Source organism: Taeniopygia guttata, chromosome 2 (assembly GCF_048771995.1).
Source record: "Taeniopygia guttata chromosome 2, bTaeGut7.mat, whole genome shotgun sequence".
Lineage (NCBI taxonomy): Eukaryota > Metazoa > Chordata > Aves > Passeriformes > Estrildidae > Taeniopygia > Taeniopygia guttata.
The window spans coordinates 48367491-48388949 of NC_133026.1; the positions used below are offsets into that span (position 1 = coordinate 48367491).

At 39.9% G+C, this 21459-nt stretch overlaps 1 protein-coding gene across 39 annotated transcripts in view; it reads right to left on the minus strand.

Moving 5' to 3' along the window:
• Window positions 1–431: 431 nt before the first annotated feature.
• The window catches only part of ARPP21 (cAMP regulated phosphoprotein 21), a 372912-nt gene continuing 351884 nt past the window's right edge, over window positions 432–21459 (minus strand). For all 39 annotated transcript variants that reach the window (XM_072925860.1, XM_072925880.1, XM_072925867.1 and 36 more), the window contains 2 exons: window positions 2394–2545; window positions 432–1247 (listed from right to left, as the gene is read on the minus strand). In XM_072925860.1, the coding sequence (XP_072781961.1) occupies window positions 990–1247; window positions 2394–2545 (410 nt within the window). In that variant the 3' untranslated portion in view covers window positions 432–989. The remainder of the gene's footprint in view (window positions 1248–2393; window positions 2546–21459) is intronic.

The window sequence follows — 21459 nt, forward strand, 5'->3', positions numbered from 1 at the left end:
ATGTAGCAGGATTGCTGGGTACTGTGGTTGCTACATCAGTATGAACTGATCTTCCATCCAGTGGATGGAATATCATAGGACAACTATGCCTTCTCATGTATGACTGTTATACAGTCTCTTGAAGAGATGTGACTTAGGAGTGGCTTGCAGCAGATGAGTTGTGTTTATAACATTCCTGGTCATAGCGATTGGCAAATTGCAAACTCAGTTACAGGTGAACTGGTCCAACATTCACGGAATACTTCCTGGGTGGCTATTCTATAATTCCAAAGTGGTCTCAGCTGTTATGGTACCTCATGCTGAGACACAGCTATGTTTTCTTCTAATCAAACTCCTCTAAGCACCATTCCCCCATTAGCTTCACCTGAAAAAAAAGACAATGCAGAAACTAAACGAAATTCACTCAGAAACAGAGGAGACCAAGCAGGTGGTAGAAACATGACCTTCCTTCATGAGGTCAAATAGCTTTATTGTGATTAAGCACTACAATACAGTATATATCCATAAAAAAACTCTATAGTGTATATAAATTATTCCTTCCATTCAGTATTCTCTTTTTGTTTTCAGGTTTTTTTTTTTTTTCATTTCCATTACAGCTTTGGTACAATGTGATTTTATTATATTTTTAAATACTTTTAGCTTCACAAACTCAACACAAAGTACAAAACTAATCCGAATCAGGGATATTACAATCTACACAGTGGTGTTCAGTGGTAGGAAAAAATCTTACCTCAATGAATTCATGTCACTAGCTAAGCTATAAAGGCATACCTAGCAGACATGACAAAAATATGCACCATTAACCAGCAAACATTTTTTTTTTCCAAAATTTATTTTACTTTTTACAGGTTTTTCCAGCAGCAAATCACTTGAGCATTGTCAGTACTCGTGTCCTCAACTGATTATTCTGTTGTGTTCCTCTTCATTTGAAGGCCATGATTTATTTGTCAAATAATGCACCTCTATCCTCATAAATCTAAGCCACAGTGTCAGTACTTGACCTGCCACCCTGCATTGTTGATGCTTGCACAGTTTGTCCTGCAGCTGGCAGAAATAACTGGAACGTTATTGGAGGGGCAGTGTGGAGCAATCAACCGGAGGTTGTTCTGTGGGGCAGGAGGTATGACATTACAGTAGACAGGCATTCCAGTGGCTGTAAGTGTTCCTTGAGCTGATTGATTAGGTAGCATGATTGGTTGTTGATATGATTGTTGCGGCAATCCTTGAGAACCCTGGGTCATTGGCACCTAGATAGGAATATGGAAAGACGTAGGAAGAAAAAGACAGCAATTACTAAGCAAGTTAAAGTAGGCTCCCAGTATCCCTATATTCCTTCTAGATGAATTTGAGTGTACTGTGTTGTGCCAAAATGTCCTATTTTCTGCTGCTCAGAATTGTTCTCATCTCTGAGGTTTTTTTTGTTACAGAAGGTTTTAAAGATAATTCCCTCTGCTTGTAGGCCTAGAAAGCATCTCTGTCATGACCTAGTAGAATACGCATTACTGGGATCAATGCAAACAGAAGACTCAGCCCTGCTATATCTAGGCCATCTAAAAGGTCTAAACCTTTAACTTGATCATTAACCTTTAAAACATGTTTTTGATATAGTAATCCTGAAAATGTAAGGGGAAAGTTTTACCCTCAAGCAATTTCCCTATTTCCATCTGTGTCACTAAGTGTTTTCAAAGAAGCTGAGGGAAATGGGGAATGGCTGCTCAATCAGTGCAATCTATTGAAATGATTTAGGTGTCATGTAGTTTTTTAACTTTCCAGAGGGACCAGTAGGAAGTGTAAGCATAGGCCACCTCTCACATGCGCTTGGCATAACTCAAGGAAACTAGGTATAAAGGTTGGGAAATAAGTCTGGGTAACTTACGGACTTGGTAAAAATCAAGCCACTGCCTTCCCTCTCCCCAGAACCCAATAAACAATAATCCATCTGGCTACAGCTTGTTATAGAAGACATGGTGAGATCCTTGGCAGGAGTCTCCACAGATGAGTAATTTTTAACTGGATCAGGCAAAGCCCTCAACTTCATTACAGGAAACAGTACTGCACTGGCAAAAAAGAGAAGAAATGAACAATGTTCTTATATTTTTTTAAATTAATTTTCTTCACAGGAAGAAGTCTAATTCCTTCGTTCTTTGTGACATTAGCCTCACTGCAGACTGCAATAAATCGTTCATTTGAAGCATTTCAAAATCAGAACAAAAATCAGGAGTACTAAAACCATGTAAATAGGAAGCAAAGAAACTGACTTAGAAGAATATTCATCAGAAAGCTTCCCGCCACACACTAACCAAATGAAGTTATAAGGGCACTGTGTGATGCAAAAACCTAATTCAATAGAGCATTCTCCAAGAAAAAAGTCTTTCCTTACAGCTCCTAAATACCTGATAGGATGACATGGCTGGATACTGCACCATCATGCCTTGCACCTGATTCCCCTGTTGATTATTCATCAGGTTCTGGCTTTGGGGTGGCTGCTGCATTCCCATGAGACCCTGGAACCCCTGCTGCTGGTTCGGCAGGACAGGCTGGTAACCTGGAAGAGGAAAGATGTCTTCAAATACCCTGTTGCTTGTAGGGGCAAAATTACAACAGTTCTAAGGTACAGTAAATGATCCCATCATTTAGTTAAAAAGTTACTTGTTTCGGCAGAAATGTTACTGGAAATGAAAACCAAAGTGCAATAAACACATGCCATGAGCTGGCAACCCTGGCAGGCTGACCTGAGTGGGCAGCACACTTCTATTTTGCTTTTTGACACTGTAGCAGAGACCACCTGGAGGACTGTCTGACTGCAGCACAGGGCTGTAAAGCCTTAAAGAGACACAGGGTGCTACTGTTTTTTGGTTATTTCCTCAGAGGAAAAACTCCCAACAACTTCAAGGACACAAGCATTTGACTGTCACAGTCTAACCTGACAATTTCTTTCAGGTCGCATTTCTTACCTTACCCTCTTACCTTCCTTGCAATGCAGTTCCCTAGCACAATATAAACAGAGAAGTCTATTTAAAATAAACAAGAACACTCTATACATACTAGCTCTCACTTGCAAGGTTTTTTATGTAATTAGAGCATATTAAGGGTAATAATCCACCATACTATTTTCATGTGTATCAAAGCAGGAAAGTAATAAATTAGGGAGCATCCTCCCCATTGCTTGGTTAGGAACACTGCTAACACACCAGTGCCTGCACAAGGATAAGAAGCTGATGCTTCTGTTTTAACCTGTGACTAACTTTGTGTTCAAAGCCACCACAATATTGCAGATTTTCTGCTGGGATGGCTCTTCTAGGTCTAATGGAGAAACGGGCAAGGCTGGATGATCTAGAGAGCCAAGCCACTAATGAGGCAGCAGTGTGGATGGGAAGGCAAGCACAAATAAAAAATTGCTCAGCAGCAATGCAATTTTGCCTGGGAATGAGCCTAGACAGATGGAACTGGGCTGGTTGAGTGACAGTGATATTTAGCAATTAAGAACTTCTCAGAAAAAGCAGAAAAGGAAAGAAATATGCAGAAAGAGCCTGCCCTTGAAAAATACAGCCAGACAAAGGTATTATAAATCTATGAATAATTTCTCCTTAACACATTCTGTGTTCTTTAGCACTCATATTTTTAACATGCAGCTATGCAGTGCACTATTAACTCTGTAGTGATGTTTTTACAATAAACATATTTCAGGCAAAGAACTACCAGAAGGAGCAACTCTATGTCATCTTTCTATGAAAAAATTGTCACGTCTGCTCAATTTATATTCATGAATACAGTACCAATATACTTCACAAAGTGAAAACCATCATCTGGATATTTCTTCATTATATAAGGGAAATAAAGTAACAAATGTCTCTGTTTCTGCTGGTCTATTGTCAGTTGATAGCTTTCCTTCTGAATCTGTTCTTATGCCAGGGAAATGTTGAGATTTCTGGTCAAGTATTTGGTATTAAAGATGCCATTCCAGAGATTAATGTCTCCAGTCAACTGAGCAAAATTTAAAAAAAATTCCATGGGTGATTAACTTGGCTGGGATATAGCATTAAACATCTCCCAAACTCACCAGATTATTATACATTCAGATTTGCTCTTTTCCTATGCCCAAACACTGTGTCAGCATATTTTTTAGTCATAAAAATTACCAACATCAGAACTGCTGTAACTGAGTTTACAGAAGGCTTATACAGCAATAATAAAATTGCAAGTCCTCTCCTGCTCCAGTACACCAATTGTGGGGGGGAGGGAATAAAGGATAGAAATAAAAAATTTAGCATTACTCTTCTGGTATTTGCAGGACTGGAAGTTTAAGCAGAGGGGTGTCAACTGACAGCAGAAACAGCAACATGAAATTAATCTCCTGTCACCTCCAGTTGTTAAAGTTAAATCCCAGAAGTGTAAAGAACCATAGATGCATAGTGAGCCAGGGATCAAGTGACTCATTTGGGGAATGTAATCCAGCACTGGGTTTGGGCTCAGAGGACTGGATTGCAATGCACCAGCACAGGGTGGCAGACTGGTGCTCTGCAGAGACAGACAGACACCACTGGGGTCAAGTAGAGAGCCCTTCTGTTACCTCTAGTAAATATGATTACATTAATATTACTTTTGTGAGACTACTGCAAATGACCTGCTGTGTGTTTAAATACACAGCTCTCTTTTCACCTAAGCTTTGTGTTCCATATTTTACAATTTATGACAGATTTATGACCCAGTGCAGACATGACTATCAAACTGAAACAAAAAATCATGGAAAGGTTGAAGCAGCTACCCACATGATGAATGTATAGGCATGATCTCCTGGGGGTATTACAAAACCATAGAGTCACAGAATGGGTTTGGTTGGAAGGGATCTTAAAGACTATCTAGTTCCAATGATACACACACACACATGTATAAACACGCAGCCCTGAAAATCTCCTCTGTACTAGCAAGCACTGCTTAGTACATGACATAACCACTCCAGGTTTTAGGTGGAGAAATATGAAAAGGAGTAAGACTGAAAAGCTGAGGTCCACTGGGCTACACATTATTATTTTAACAATCTTATTCCTTCCAACACTCTTCAAGGACTTCAGTGACTTCCGACCACAGGACAGGTGCACCCGTCACCCTGTCCCAACCTGCAGAGTACATCAGTTACATCCCTGAAAGTGAGAGTAAGACCCTTCTCCTACTCCTTGTGTAAGCCTTTTGCAATGCTTTGACCATACAGAAAAGCCTCAATACAAATACTTCACATGCACTCTTAACATACTTCCAATTTAATTAGATGGGAACAACTACGTTGTAACTGCATCCTCTTAGACTTTAAGAGAAAAGAAGTCCCTCTTTGTCCAGAAGGAGGTACTCTTGAATATTTAATGAGTTGTTGGTAGAACTGGGGATGTTTGAGAAGTTTACTGGCATGTGTGTATCTTTGCAAAGATGCTGGCTGTCATCTCTTCCTTACTTAATATTCATGGACTTTTTTTTTTTTTTTATGACCAGTACCCTTTGGAATTAAATGAAGCTATGGATGTTGGACCATGCTATAGAACCCAGTATAGCATTTAATCAAAATCCAGCATCTTCTTCAAGGTTCTGCAGCTAAATAAAGCCATTTCATTTTACCTGACAGCAAAGCCTGACCCTTTATTATGTTAAATACATGAAGAAAGGTGCAGATTTGTCCATTCTATTGAACCTAAAAATGTGCCAAGGCACAAAAGTATATTCCAACGTTGTAGAGAAAGTACAGAATATTAAAAAGTGAATTATTTTTTTATCTACAACAAGCTTTATAAGCAAGAAAAAAATGCTGTAACAAAACAAAAAAGCCAGTATCTGTACTGCTATATGGCTTCTGTTTCAGCACAAATGAAAGTAGAACAATTGACAATCCATTTGGACAAGAAGTTGTTAATATCAGAAACCAGCTGTTCTGTCCTATCACTGCAGCCCAAATTCTCCAATAATATTTGAAACAGGTCCTCCAGTGTTTACTGGATGTTGATATCTTTGTATGTTTCTGCACTCTGGCCAGGAAAAAGAGTGGAGGGGGGAGAACTGAGACGAACAATTAGCACTGTTTGTGAAACTATATCTTATTTTTTTCTTTTTCCTCAGGCACAGACTATCAGAGAGTGCCATTCCACCAGAATTACTTAATTTGTACACACAGCACAGTCTTAAACTACGCCATGCTTTTCAGTGACATGGAAATAATACTGTATTCTCAAAAGTCTTGAAAACTGACTACAGTGCATAAGAAACCAGACATTACTGGGCAGAGGTGGATATTTTGGAGCTACACAGGTGTAAGGAAAGCGAGAACAGGAAGTGGCAACATGCTTATGCAGCAATAGTTTTCTTTGCACTTGCTCTTTTGCTCATTAGCTTTCATACTACATGAAGAGTAATCCTTAAAAGCCTCTTTACAATCCCCTGAGAACATACATACGTGGGTTATTTTCTAATGGCAGTACACATCAAATGAACCATCCTATTACTGCAAGCTCCAGGGCCTCTTTACTGCAATTATATCATCCTGCTCTATGTTATCTCTGCTACAAAGGAGGATTTTTTAAATCAGGGGAAACATGTGCGATATTGTTAAACAATGAGAGGAACAAATCGTGCACAGAATTTCCACAAATACTTCAGAGGAAAGATGAGCTTTGGATTCCAGCTGAAATGGAAGAGGCCATCGTATCATCAAGGTAATTCTCTGAACCTTTACAGCCTGCCTCACCATGCTAAAAGTCATCTAACTTAAACATCCCAGGGCAGAAAGACTGTAGGAAAAACCACAAATGTTTCCATTTCTTAATGAGCCTATGCAGCTCAAAAGACGAAATGCAGCAGTTTTACACCTTTGCCAGTAGCGTCACCCAGAGCTGCAATTAAAGTGTATTTGTTGCACTTGCAGCCTCAGCATACATCTTTCATGAATGGCACATTTTTGTTGGGAGGGACTGTTTCATTGCTCATTTTAGATTTGAAGCATGTGTTACCAATGTTGAGAACATATGTATCAGCACTTTGGGTAAAGAGTGTCTGATGAGTGCAGGGGAAAGTCCCTGAACTGCAAATCTTATTGTACCCTTTCCATTTGAACTCATTTCCATTTCCATTCCTTGCATCCATACCCACCCCATGCAAACACATACACTCATAGTGCTTTTGATGTAACATGATTTGAGAGCTCACCTGCTCCCCTTCTGCTTTACTCAGTGTAGTGCCACCTAAAATTCAGGTACCTTGGCAACACACTGCAATGGCTTAGGCAAGCAAAGTCCAAAAGAAAGTCAAAAGAGAAACCTCAAGCAGAGGTAACTGGGCTGGGTGGAATGCTGCAGAGCATCTGGGTGTGCTCCTGCCTGCTCTGCAACTAGTGCAGTGCCTTTCTGGTGCCCTATGCTGTCCTCCCTTTCTTTTCTTCTCCCTTCCCCAGTACAGAGCAGCTCAGCCCCTGCAGCAACTGCCAGGAGCACTGGAAAGAGACTGAATTTGAGGTCACATGAAAAAGCCAAGGAGAACGAGCACCAACTCTTGGTGTGGACCCTGAAAAGCCCTTGAAAATATTTTAACAGCAAATTCTGCACACAGAAGGTGCTTACATTTGCAGAAGACTCCCCAAAACTGATAAGAGTTGAGAACCAAGCTAAAAACATGATCCTTCCAGTCAGGAAGCACATCTCTTTCTGAAAAGCTTAATGAGCTCACTCTGCTCAACTTGTTCAAAAGACAAAGAAGTATCTGCAAATAGATAGCTGTGCCGGTTTTGGCCAGGGTAGAATTAACTTCCTTTCTAGTAGTTAGTATGGTATTACGGTTTGGATTTGTTCTGAAAAGAGTGTTGATAATTCAGGGATGTTTTAGTTACTGCTGGGTGGTGCTTACTCAGACTTTCTGCTTCTCACACCATCCCATCAGCAAGGAGGCTGGGAGTGAACAGAGAATTTGGGAGAGACATAAGTGAACAAAGGACTATCTCATGCCATATGAACATGCTCAGCATATAAAGCTGAGGCAAGGAGGGAGTGGGGAATGTTCAGAATGGGCATTTTTCTTCCTGAATAACTCTTAGGTATTAAGGAACCCTGCTTTCCTGGGGCTGGCTGAACACCTGTCTGCCCATGGGGAGTGGTGAATGGATTCTTTGTTTCGCTTTGCTTGCACACGCAGCTTCTGGTTTCCCTATTAAACTGTGTTTATCTCAAGCCATGAATTTGCTAATTTTTAATTTTCTGATTCTCTTCTCTGTGCAGCTGAGGAGAGCGAGGCAGCTGCATGGAGCTAAGTTGTTGGCTGGGGTTAAACTGTAACAATAGTTCTTGAACAGACCAGAAAATGGTATAATAAAATTGCATGTCAGGAAGATAAACCTAGAAATTTCCGGATTAGAAATAAAATAAAAAGTTTCTACAGACCCTTATAATTAACAAGGAGACAATTTGCTGAGGGTAGCAGCACATTTGTATCACACAAAACCTCTAAAATGAAGATGGACACCTTGCTAGAAAATATTAGTCAGTTTACAAATAGTTCTAGCAATAAAAAATTATTAGAATGTGCTCATTGTCCAGTGTTAGTCAGACCATTAAATGACATATTCCAGATTTGAAATACTTAGGAAAATGTTAGCCAGTTAGCTCTTAACACTGTTCCCCTCTCCCAAGGAAAAGGACTAATCTTTTGCATAGGAGACAGGATCCTCTCCCCAGTCTCTCCTGCCTTTCTGGCAATGCCACCAAGCTCATTCCACAGGCAGAGTTCACCTGTATACAGTGGATATTCTAAGGGATATTTCTGTCCTGTTTTAGTTTACTTTGCCCTGGCTGGAGTACTACTCAGTAGACTTTGTAGACTGAAGAGTATGGTTGGTATCTATTCCCTCAATTTTACTACGCTGTGTTATCCTTTACTTTTTGAAATAAGGTATGGGCAGAAATTAAAGTGGATGGATGTAGCTTTTACTTTCTAATAATACAAATTTATAATGCCCATGTTAAGTTATAATTTGAGAAGAAAACATGTCATTGTAGAACTACAATTCACTCATTGACACATTCAGTAAAATTTTTGACAACTTTCTTTTTTACCAACTTTGTTTTTGCTGGTCCATCCCAACTATTTTCAAAACTGGAAGGAGGAAAAAAGACTGAAGCAAGCTGTCCAGCAAGATCAAACACTGTCTTAGAATCACAGAATGGAATTACAGAATTGAATCACAGAATTGCTTAGAGTGGAAAAGACCTTTAAAATCATCAAGTCCACCTATTGCTCTAACACTGCCACATCCACCACTTAACCACACCCCTAAGCATCCCAAAGAACCTCTGGATTCCAAACAGACCCTAAAGGTTGTCTGTAAAAACAGGAGGAAAGCCAGCCTAACTGGGGAATCATGCAGTTGGCCAAGCTGTGGGAGCCACATAATGAGCACAAGTGAGAGCAGGAATTCTAGGCAAGTGTTTTTGGTGGTCAGAACAAAGCCCTTCTTGTTCCAGAGGTCCATCAGTCCGTCCTGACTTCGTGTGAGATACTCAAGTACTGGACTGCAACCAGGTGTTTCACCTCCTACAAGGACATTGTAACACCATCCTAATGCACTGGTTTCTCTAGAGGCACTGTGCTCTTGCTGGCTTCTCATGTCCAGGTGTGATGTGTTAGAACTGGGTGCCCAATCACCTGAGAAAAAGCTTCGGGTTTTTGGGGGTTTTTTTTGTTATGCAGTTGACCATTATCTGGCAAGTTTCACTACAAATGATGGACTGAACTGTCATGGAACGTAAAATTAATCTATAAATTTAAGCATTTTGATTTTAGCCTCACCCCAAAGTGTCTGCAGTTTGGAAGACTCCCACAGAAGACACATTAATTAAAGTCTCCCTCCTGGTGTTATTTTCTGTGTGATTCTGAAGATTTAAGCTGCATATTGTGCAGGTGGAATTCAAACCACTTTGTAAACAATTTTGTAGTTTAAGCTCGGATCTAAAATCCAAAGTACACTGCAAAGCAAATTGGCTGCAGTTGGTCTATTCACTCCTACTGTGCTTTCTCTCTGCAATACACATAAAAATGTCTTGACCTAGTAAGACATTTCAGCTTTATATTCTATTTGAAGACATCACAGATAATTCAGGGGTGTGAACTGGACACCATGTGAGCTAGAAGGACAAGTACATAATAGCTGACTGCTAAAATTCCATCCCTTTTCCTTCAAAAAACAAGACTATGCAATTATTTCACTTAGTTTTCACACATATACAAAGGGGGAAAAAACTAAACAAGAATACCTATGCCTCAAATAAGGAAGTCTTAAGAAGTAACAGAAAAGGTACAAAGGTACGAGGTAGCACGTAAAACACCACATGTCAAAAACCACAGTAGCACACAAACTCATTTTGCCCACAGCACTTGGCAAGTTCAGACCCTCCAAAAACAAGAGAAGCCTTTTAACACAAGTTTGGCTTCTTTTATTTCAGGTAAAAGCACATCCCACTCCAATAGTATAGCTTGCAGGGGAAACCATGGGTTATTACGTTAGATTTGTTTTCAAAATTTTAAGCTAATGGCATTGATTCTTTCTAGTTTGTGAGACCAAAATAATTTTTAGCTAATGGCACTCCAGCTACATTCCCTGGAAACACATAATGCAGCAAATGTATTCTTAAAGTGATTATGATGACAGTGACCCGAATAATTCTCTGCAGAGCTGAGGTTATAAAACTGCATGATGTTGAACTTTGAGTCTTGAAACATAACTGCTGCCAGAATCGTAGCTCTGAGTCCCTACATTGACCATAGCTTTGCAAAAAACAGATTCATGCTTCCCAAACCTGGTAACAGACCAATAGCCACATTTGTTGTCAGACTCACACACAAAGAGCTGTATTCAGCTGCATTAGGAAACTCAACAAGATGTATATGCACTAGAGATATGAGCTAGTTAAGATTTATTATCACAAGACAAAGAACAAAAATCCTGGATGATAGAAGTTGGACTGTCTTCCCCACCCCTCTTTCTCTCTCTGGTTTAAAAAGATACAAATCCCATGAAAGCAATAGTGCAAAAATATCTTTATCCAGCTTCAGAAGAAGAAATAAAACTAGGAAATTTCCTGCAATGTTGAATAACACTAAGGTTTGTGTTTTTGTTTTTTTTTTTTTTTTTTTCTTTTTTGTGTGGATAACAGCTCTTAAATTGCCCATTTGGCAAGTTCCTCTAGGATCTACCCAGGTGAACTGCCCCTCCCTGTCCCCTTGCTTCATTCTTCCTCAAAAAACTCTATAAAATCTTGGTTTTACTTGTTTTGCAACCCCAGGGGCTGGAAGAAGCCTAAAGCTCAGAATATCTGAAGAAATTGTAGTTTCATGTGCTACATTTCTCTACTGCTAGCAAAATGGAAAAAAAAAATTAGGGAAATAACACAATTTCCCTAGAAAATCAAACCTTTCTGGTCCAAAAGACGTGCAGGTGCAGAGCCTCAAAATCATACTTTTTAACTCTGCTTTTCCTATATAAACTAAAAAAAAGGTACATTTTCACAAAGGGCAAGATAGACTGCTTCTTGCATAGACTTTTCCTTGAGAACAGTCACTGCATAAAACAAGTGAGTTCACCTGGGAGGTAAGAAAATTGGTGTGATTTAGATTATTGCAATGAGAAATGATGAAAGTAGCACCACACGTAAGATTTAGCACTTCTTATATGTCAAAGAAATATCCATTATCTTTTACCCATTCTTTTACTTTTTTCCTATGATGCTAAGTTACAACCTCAAAATGAGGAATAACATTATCTTTTAAAAAACATTTATGTGCATGCTTGCTGTCCCATGGGTGGAAAAATTGGTTGCAAAGAGTGCTGAACTTTTATTTAGTGCCTTCTACTTCATAATCCAAGCAACTACCTTTAGGGCAAACAGGCAAAATCCTGAGTAAATTGAATTTCTGAATTACTTAAAGATACATATCCACCCCTCAGTTACCTTTCCACACCTGACCAGAGTTGGTTTAAAACTCTGTGATTTCACTACTGAGTAAAAAGGCCCAGACAAATAAGAGGTATGATTAAATACTTTAATTATATACCTAATGAAATCGCATACTGTAACATCTTCTGAGACTAAAATTTTAATTAAGGCAGGCTGGCATTTTTGTTTTTTTTTTCCCCTTATATTCCTGGGGAACAGCAGGTAAGGTCGAACAAAAAGCTTATGTGATAAAATTGTGTGAGGTGCTCCTGGGAGACCTGGCATTATTAACAAGAACATGAAGAAGGGCACAGTTGAACAGTTCAAAGATAAATGACTGCATTCAGTTTACTTTTTGCTATCAGTTGGAGAACCTGAGAGAGCTGTTATTTGACAAGAAATGTATATAAACAAGCATCAAAAAGAGCTTGAATGGATACAAATACAGGAGACTCGAGGCTGGAGAAATGTTTTTTTGTCAGTTTAAAATCTCTATCCATTCCTTTACATCTCTATACAAAGGATTTTCAAATTATAGGGACAGCTTTAAGTAGAACTCACTACTAGTAAGTGGCTTGATGCTGAAAATAAACCTGTTCTTTCTGAAAACCTAAAACCAAGTAATTATATGACACTTTAGTAACTTATTTTATTTCCTTTCCAATACACATTTATTTTATGTTTTGAGACCTTTTAGCACTCTTCATGCTCTTCAATTTCTATGACAAATATTTCTTGCTCTTCTCCTTCAAGATAAATCTAGAGATAGACAGAGGGGCACATCTTACAGACATGGTATATAACTCAAAGCTTCTGAAAGATTCTGAAAAGAAAATTCTATTTTTAAGACAAATTATTTTATCTTACTTCAGTAAAAAAAAAAAAAAAAAACAGGGAACAGCCAGCTGCAATCCAAAATAATTGCAACACAATAATGCAGGGCTTCATTACAGCAGCCTAATTCCGGTAAAGCAGCTGATCCATGATCTTGGCACTTGCCCAGGCCCTGGAGCCAGACTTAAATGCATTAACCCAAAGCATGTGCAGCTGTTTTTGTAATCTGAGGCTTCTGCATTTTACTGGAGACCAAGAAGAAGAAAAAAAAAGGGGGAAAAAAAAAAAAAGGGAAAAAAAAAAAAAAAGTCGTCCAGCTAGCAAATGAAGCAAATGACAGGCTCAACAGCTTTGGAGAAATGAGCTTCAAACAGCATTTCCTCTTGGCCAGTAGCACGAGGAAGGGTTTACATTGGCATGTTTGAGATGCCCAAAGCCAGCTGAGGTGCCTGCAGGGAGGGTACTACAGGACCTGGGAGAATACTACATTATTCTGAGAAGGGTGAAGCCTTCTCATCCCAACAGAGCTAAGCCACTGGAAGCATGTATTGCAAGCTGCTGCACAGTTCTCACAACAGCAGGGAGGTCCAAAATAGTGCTAAGGATCATCCAGGAATAATCCTGCTCTCAGCCCCTGCCCACCAATCCCAACAGCCTTAAGGAGAGTCAATTGAGACCCATGGGCAGTCAAATAGATAATTTTGGAGAAAATATAGGATGCTCTTAAGGGAGATTTACGGCTTAAGGACCAAAACAGATGCAAATCTGGTAGTAGCCCTTACTGTAGACACAGACAGTTGCATTGATGAGTGTCTGCTGCAATTCCTCTTTAGGAGGTTTTTGAATAGCTAATGTACAACTAAAACACCAGTGTGAGAACCCATTAGTGTTTACAGAATCCTTTAGCCTATGACATGCTCATTAGATGAAGAGCAGCTGCAATACTGCCCATATGTACCTGTGTCTATATTTGCATTGTGTTACATAAATCAGTTCATGGCTGTAGAATAACTGGTATATGAAATATCCATTGATTTTGTTAGCATATCCCTAAAGAACTGTGCAATGGGACAGTTCACCACCACAACAAAATTCAGTATGATTAAAAAAAAGCACAAATACAAGACTAGCAGGATCGGATTTTCCATGCCAGCTGCAAAACACAGGTTCAGATTCACTGAATTTCAGCAGATTCATTTCTTCTGGTTTGATTTTCTGGATTGACCCCTAATAAATAATGGCAAGTCGGAGTAAAATAAATTGTTAAGCCCTATGTATTGATTAATCTGTAACTCTTGCTCTTGATATCAGGTTATTATCTTGGCATCAGCTCTTGATACTGATGAAATATCTACAAGCACAAGCCCAGAGTGAACCTCCAAGCCAGATACTTCAAAGAAACTTCAAGGAATAGCTGCAGTCGTTACAATGAAGATGATGCATTCCTGAAGAGAAAAGACAACTGCAGGTAGGAAAATAAGCACCCAAGGGAAATAATTTCTCCAGAGAAATGGAGAAGAACCACATATTACTCTCCTGGCAGTACACCAAAATATGTGTGCTGAGTGTTTAGACCCCTACTCTGAGCGGGACTGGTTGGGCAAGCTGCTGCTCACCAGCAGGGTTGAGAAGATGGATGGTCCCTGGGCTCTGGCTGCCTCTGCTGGGCTGTTTTTTTCCACACAACTCCAGGTACAGGTTCCTGTCCTGCCCACATCCTCTCTATTGGAAGAAGACTGCAGTGTTCTGGTGATACTGTTCACTGCACCATGTTCCATTTTACTGTGGGCAAACTGGTGTAAGCGACTGCTAGCACCATGTCGCCAAAAAACCCTGCTTTTTCACCTCAACAAGCTGAGTTTTGTTTTGTGTCTCACCTTAGGAAGAGTTTTCATAAACACAACATCAACTGTAAATCCTGCCTGCAACAAAGACACAGCCACTGCCTGATGGCACTCTTCCTCCCCACGGCTTCTGCATACACCAAAAGGTACCAAATCACAGAGCAAAAAGCCGTGAGTTTGTTTGTTTGCCTATAACATAAGGACACAGCAAGCTGCAGACTACAGCCCTCAGCTCGATGCAAACAGGCGCAGGGATGTTACTGAAGCCAACAGGACTTTGATGGAGCATATGTCTGCCCATATGTGTCCACTGCAAAAATCTCATCTTTTCCAAGGGCACCCATGCAGAATGCAATCCAAAGACTACTGGGGTTAGCAATCGACCTTAACCAGCTCTGTACCATATTAGAAGCACTTGCCTGCAACACCACTGTGTTACTCAGGCCCCTATATCACAGAGCCCTTGAGAATTTGCTTAACTTCTAAGCATATAACGTAATTTCTTGATTTCAGAGCAATTATTTTTCAGGCTTGAATACACTTCTGGATCAGGGAACCCAACCTCTTGAAGGAGAAGATATCTAGTATACTTATTCACACTATATTCTTATCATTGCTTTAAAAGGTTTCTGAGAAACTTGACCAGGGAGGTAGCAACCAAATTAAGGAAAGAGAGGTCCCGTTTCAATAAAATTCAGTTCTACATATATAAAACAAATTCATTTATGAAATCCTTCTGCACAACCACTACTTAACCCACAAGAAAAAAAAGGGGGCCAAGGTAGGACTGAGCCTGCATTAATGCATGGCCCTTGCACTTGTGTGTGCCTGTATGAAAGAGCCATTAGAACAAACAGCGGCTATGTACCGAGAGATACTGGCAACTAAAAAACCAAATGGTAATCAGAGATGAACCTACCTCACTTCAGTTCTGTGGCACAGACACAGGGAGCTCCTACTTATGTTTGCCTTGTAATTACAAACCCTTCTAGTTTACTGCAGATACTAGTTTACATTTCCTGTCTTGATTAAAAGTGGCTTAATTAACTAAGTTAAGCCTTTGCTAATGCAATTGCTATCACTGAGACGCCCCCTCCACTTAGCCCTTGAGGTATGAGGTAAAAGACCTGTAAAAAGATGCCTATAAGTGCTTTGTATCAGTGTCTGTTCTGGGCATCCACTTCATTCTATACCACTGCAGGAATATAAACACTAATTGCAATTCTGACATAGGTACAAAAGCAATACATTTGATTACTGCACTAAAACTGGGTTGTATCTTCCAGCTAAAGCTTTTTCTTGGAAGGAGGTGAAGGATGGAATCTACAGGTGTGGTCATCCCACTGCCCAGTTAGCTTCCCCTGTGGCCAAACTGTGCATCTTACAAAGAAGGGAATAAATGAGTAAAAGAAAAAATGTCTGGAAAAGTAAAAAACATTCCCCTTTGACATCCCCCCAAACAGAACACCACCAACTTCCAAAACTCTTTTTTTTTTGTTGTTTGATTTAGCATCTCTAGGCCATTTTGTTTTATATTTTGGTTTGCCTTGGGTGTAGAGGATGTGTGGGGCATGAGTCTCATTTCAGAGGAATTTAAGTTTTTGTTTCAATTGGCCAAAGAATGTGCAAAATGACTTTTTACAAATTCTTTTGATTAATTGAGCACCTAAATTCACAAATCTTGGCTATGTCCACATCAGAGGCAAGTGTATTTTAAGCTCTTGCAGAATAATATAAACACACAAAAAAAAAAAAAAAAAAAGAAAAAGAAAAGAAAAAAAGAAAACAGGGAATGCATTGTGGATGTAAACTTTCACCTTTGTCTTTTCTAACAAGGGTTTAGTATCAATTTTGAAAACAAGAGGATTAGCACCTGGAGTCACAAATTCCTTGCGTAATTCACAAATAAATTTAATAGAAATGACACTCAGCAGCAAGCTTTCCTGAACAGCTGTGCCAAGAAATCTTGGCTCAAAGAGAGCTGAAGAAAGAGAAAAAGAGGAGAGGGAGGATGAAGCTGACTTTAGAAAACATCACTTATTTTCTGCATTGATTCCCAAGCCTCTACCAAGTTGGACAACAGGCTGAGAGCAGTGTTTGGGAAAGGGGCAGGCATCACTCCCCCAGTCCCTGCCTCACTCATGCTAGGGGCAGTCTTTCTGCAGGCTTGAGAAAGCTTGGAATCAGGTCCCTGGTCAACAGATGTCATAATGTCCAGCCAGAACATGGTTCAATTCAGCTACAAGAACCAAAACCTCTCCTCTATCCCCAGCTTTCACTGCACAGGATGTTAGCTGGAAAACTCCTGCTACAGCTGGTCCAGTGTTATTGCTGCAGAAGAGGATGTCGGCTAACTCAACCAGTGCAACAGCCTGAGAAGGCTGATCTGCCAAGCAAGAGCATTTTATGCAGACTTCTTCTGCAAAACCCACAGGATCAGTCCTGATCCCCTTATCTCCTCTCAAGGTATCTGCAACTATGCAACTGTAAATGATGCAAAATTTACTTTTATTAGCAATAATCCCCCAAAGCATAGCACAAATTTAAAAGTAGGCAAGTCTTCTGAATATTTGTACTTTGTCTGCTGTGGGTCTCTCCAGGGTGATGTCTGCCCTCAGAAATCACTGGGGCAGACCTGTCACAGTGCATTTGCTGTCACACAGCACACCTAATATTTTGCAACCACAGCAAAGCTGTGTTTACAATCTTCATGGCCAAAAGTATTTGCAAAGTCTGAATTCCTGATGGATGCCAGCTAAACAATCGAGTGATGGAAAATGCACAATAAAGACCATAAAAATACGGAGTCTTCAATTCAGCATAAATACTGAAGATCAACCTGGGTGTGTTGTCAAGGTAGATTTGAGAGCCAGCAGCAGCAGAACTTTTTCCTTGCATACATCATAAATTTTGATAGCTTTTTTCTTGCCTGGGACCTAGTACGCTCTGAATGCATTACTTCTTTCTGCTTATTAGTTTTCTCATCTGTAAAATGAAGTTTTGAGGGGTGGTATCTTCCTAAAACATTTTGAAATCCAGTATTACTGAAAAGTGCTGTATATTCAATTGATAAAGTCAATGGAAAAACATCTGATCTTCAGTATAATCTATACTAAGGAGAGATGTTTAAGTGCTGAATAAACTAAGAGTTACCGACAGAGCTTTGCAAAATTTTCAGTCGGATGAAGAATGCTTCTTTGACCCCCAAAAAAGTCAAATTTTTTTTTTCTGGCAGTGCCTGCAAGATGTAGGGCCACATTCCCAGAGCTCTACGTCTGTCAATACTGGCAGGAAGGTAAGGAAGAGGGCATAGTAAGGGTCAGCTGCCAGAGCAAAATCTTAACTACAGGTCTCTGTGAATCAGAAATTTGTCAGCAAAGCAATACAAATGGATGTTTTCAAATTAAACTAGAAGAGTTTACAGAGGCTTTACAATGCTTGCTAAAGGCATCTGCCAGCTCCCCAGGCTCAGTTGAGGTGGGAGAGATGTTTTCTCTGGAAAAAAACATCTTAGTGCTTTTTGTTTTTCACATAAATTGGGAGTATCCTCCATCCGTAGTTCCTCTGATCCTATGAAACAATCTATGTATGTGAGCAGAAGAATATTTTCATTATATATTAATTCCTCAGTGTGCAATAATTGAATCTAATACAGTACCATCCTCCAAATCATCCTTAGGCTAAGATACTTGTTTCTTGCTTACGTGGTCTGGATGGGGTAACTGACTTCACATACCCTTTCTGGGGTTTCTCAAAGTCAAACCACAAAGCAGCTGCCAAAAATGTCTCTTCATGTAAAATTTACAACATGCATTTCTGAAGTGGTAGCTGATGTGCCTAGCCAATCTGCTGAAAATGTTTGTGTAGCTAAAATTTTTGAAAAGAGAAAATCACAGGATCTGCAAATACATCTGCAGAACATTCTTTAGCAACTACTGCTCATTCTGAGTGCAAACCTTGAGAATAAATCCTAACTTCTGTAAAAGGATAAACCTAAGTCATACCTTTAGACTACTGCTTATGACAAAGAACTTGATCTACACCTAAAAAAATTCCATTAGAGACACTGCTCAATTTAGACAATTAGCATATCTTTTTCACATTAAAAATGGAGGAACTGCAATCTTTGCATTTTAGCAAATATATCTGCTGCAAATAATTAATTTTCTAATTATAAAACTGACTACTTTATAGACTTTGTTCTCATATTCTGGAATGAGCTATTGTATCAATTAAAAAAAAAAAAACCCCATACTTTTTTTTCCCCATCACAGGAGAAGCCACGGCAAATTGGTTCATAAATATTCACTGGTGTTTTAGTCATGGCTGTAAAAAAGGAGATATTTTACTGTTCTGGAAACAGTGCATTTAATGTCAGAGCATCCCTGAGAAAGAAGAGCTGAGGGGAGTCTCTTATTGCAGTGAAGTCCTAAACCAGTCACAGGTCACACTCACAAACAGATCTACAGCTATGGCACAAGAAGAGAAAGATGATGGATGAGCAGAGCTTCCAGTGATGTTAGCAGGACGCTGCCGGGTGGGGAGGCTGAGCTGGCAGATGGGACAGGGACAGGGGCGGGCAGGCAGTGTGGGCACAGCTGGTCCTTGCCCAGCTGAGTGGCTCTGGCTGCTGAGCCACAACTGTCCCACTCCCCAGCCCGTGCCTGAGCCAGGGCACTGCAGCACAGCTCTGAGCACTCGTGCTGCTCATGCTCCCAGCTGCTTTCTGTGATTCAGGGGAAGCACTCCCAGATGAAGGCAATAATTACGCCTTAGGTAAAAATAACTACTCATGACCTCCCTGCTACACTATCCTTGAGTTCTCAGGTAGGATGGCTTCGCCTGCTTTCCGGATTTCACAAGGCTTCTTATTTTAATTCCACACAACTGATTAATTTGGTGGATATTCTGCACAAATAGCAAATAAAATCTATGAGGCAATGAGGCTCCTCCTCCCCATCTCCAACTCCATGGCTCATGACTGGCATGTAGTTGCTCTTCCTGCTACACAGCAGGGTAGGAGAGGAAATGAGCTACAAAAACAAAGCTGCCCCAGCTGCATGAACATCTTCGAAGAATGAAAATTAACAAATAGAAAGGAAACTGCTAGTGTTCTTAGAGCTAATTACTAATAAAAAGTAATAATTACAACTATAAAGCATGTCACATAAAAATGCTCTTTACAGTGTTTCCATAGAAAAATAGAATAATAATAAAAAAATCCAGGGCTGCTCAAATTTGTTTGCTAAAATAAGTTATGATGCATTACAATTTAGACAAATAAAAGTTCAGAATAGTACCAAGGCTGTAAAGCATAAGCATAACATATTGTTCTGGCAAGTGATAAAACTGCTCACAGTGACAGCTGTGATTTATGGAAGCAATTCAAATACACTTTGAAAGTATATTAGCTTCGCCTCTGCCCACAAAGGGTGGGCCACACTGGTGATAAATTACATACCAGCAAGAAGTGAAAGCAATTGGCAACATCAGATGCCCAAAGGCCCTGAGTTACTGTGATAATGTGGTTTTCAGGATAATACCTCACATGTAATGGCATCTAAGCACCAAAAGGAACACATCAACGCTGTATATTCGTTGGCTCTTTGGAAGATAATGTTACAATGGTGAGAGTAGTTGGGACTTCCCAGCTAAACCTGGCATACAAAGCATTTACAATCTGGCTGTGGAACAAAGTCTGGCACAGAAGGTCACAATTTAGACGGTACCTCTTGGGTGGAAGCTGGAAAATAACTGCCTCTTGCTTCCAGGTTGCAGGCACTGAAGCAAGCTGCAGGCTGTGGACCTACAGCACACCTACTGCATGGCTTTAGTTAGGTGGGCAAAAAGTGGGCAAAAGGACCAAGGGGCTGCTGTGGTTTAGCTCTGCTAACACCCAGAATGGGATGGGGACATTGCAGTCACCACCTGCAGCACCTCTGCTGCGAGCGAATCAAGTTGCTGAGCACTCTTGTTCACTGAGCACAGCATTTCAGTCTCACAAAAAACCCATGCTCTTCCCATGGCTCAGAGCAGCACTGGAAAAGGAGCACAGAAAAAGCATGATGACAAAGTTTTAACCCACAGCAGGGTTTTACTAATGTAAAGCATTGAAAATTATTTTAAGAAACTTTGGGCTAAATTCTGCCTTCTGATGTACTAGCACAGATGAAGACTGACTTCAGAGTCAACCTGTACTTCAGGGGGTGTCCTTTGAAGAGCACACATTCCTGGGCAGAGCTATGGAGAGCCATGTGCCAGGCTTTTCTCATATTACTAGGGAAAGTTTAATAAATTCTATCTGCCTCCAATTATTACAGTCCTCCCATTATGACACACTGGTAGGCACATCTTTGTGTCCTGAATTAATGACTGGGCCAAAGCAGTTACATCTTGCCACAGATCAAAAGAAGTTTATCAGCAGTTATACTGTAATGAGCTCATCTGCAAAAAATAAAACACATTTAACAAAGACTTTCTGTCTGGTGGGAATTTTTAAGTTACTTAATCCAAAACACTCCCTTGGGAAGTGATAATGAATATCTATCCTATTTTTATGATACCCATTACTGTATAACCTGAGGACCTCAGGCATATGGCATACTCACAGAATAAGTCTGTGAGTAACTTTTTAGTGGAAGTTGGACATTTCTGGAGTTTTTCTGCATTTACAGGCTCTGGATGAATCATGGCCAAGTGACACCGTAATTGAAACAATATAAAACACCTATACATGGATTGATATTTTAAAAGTAAGGGAGCTAAATGCTTTCTCTACAGATGGGGGCTTGGAGAAAATGCAAAAGTGATAAAACTAATTTTCC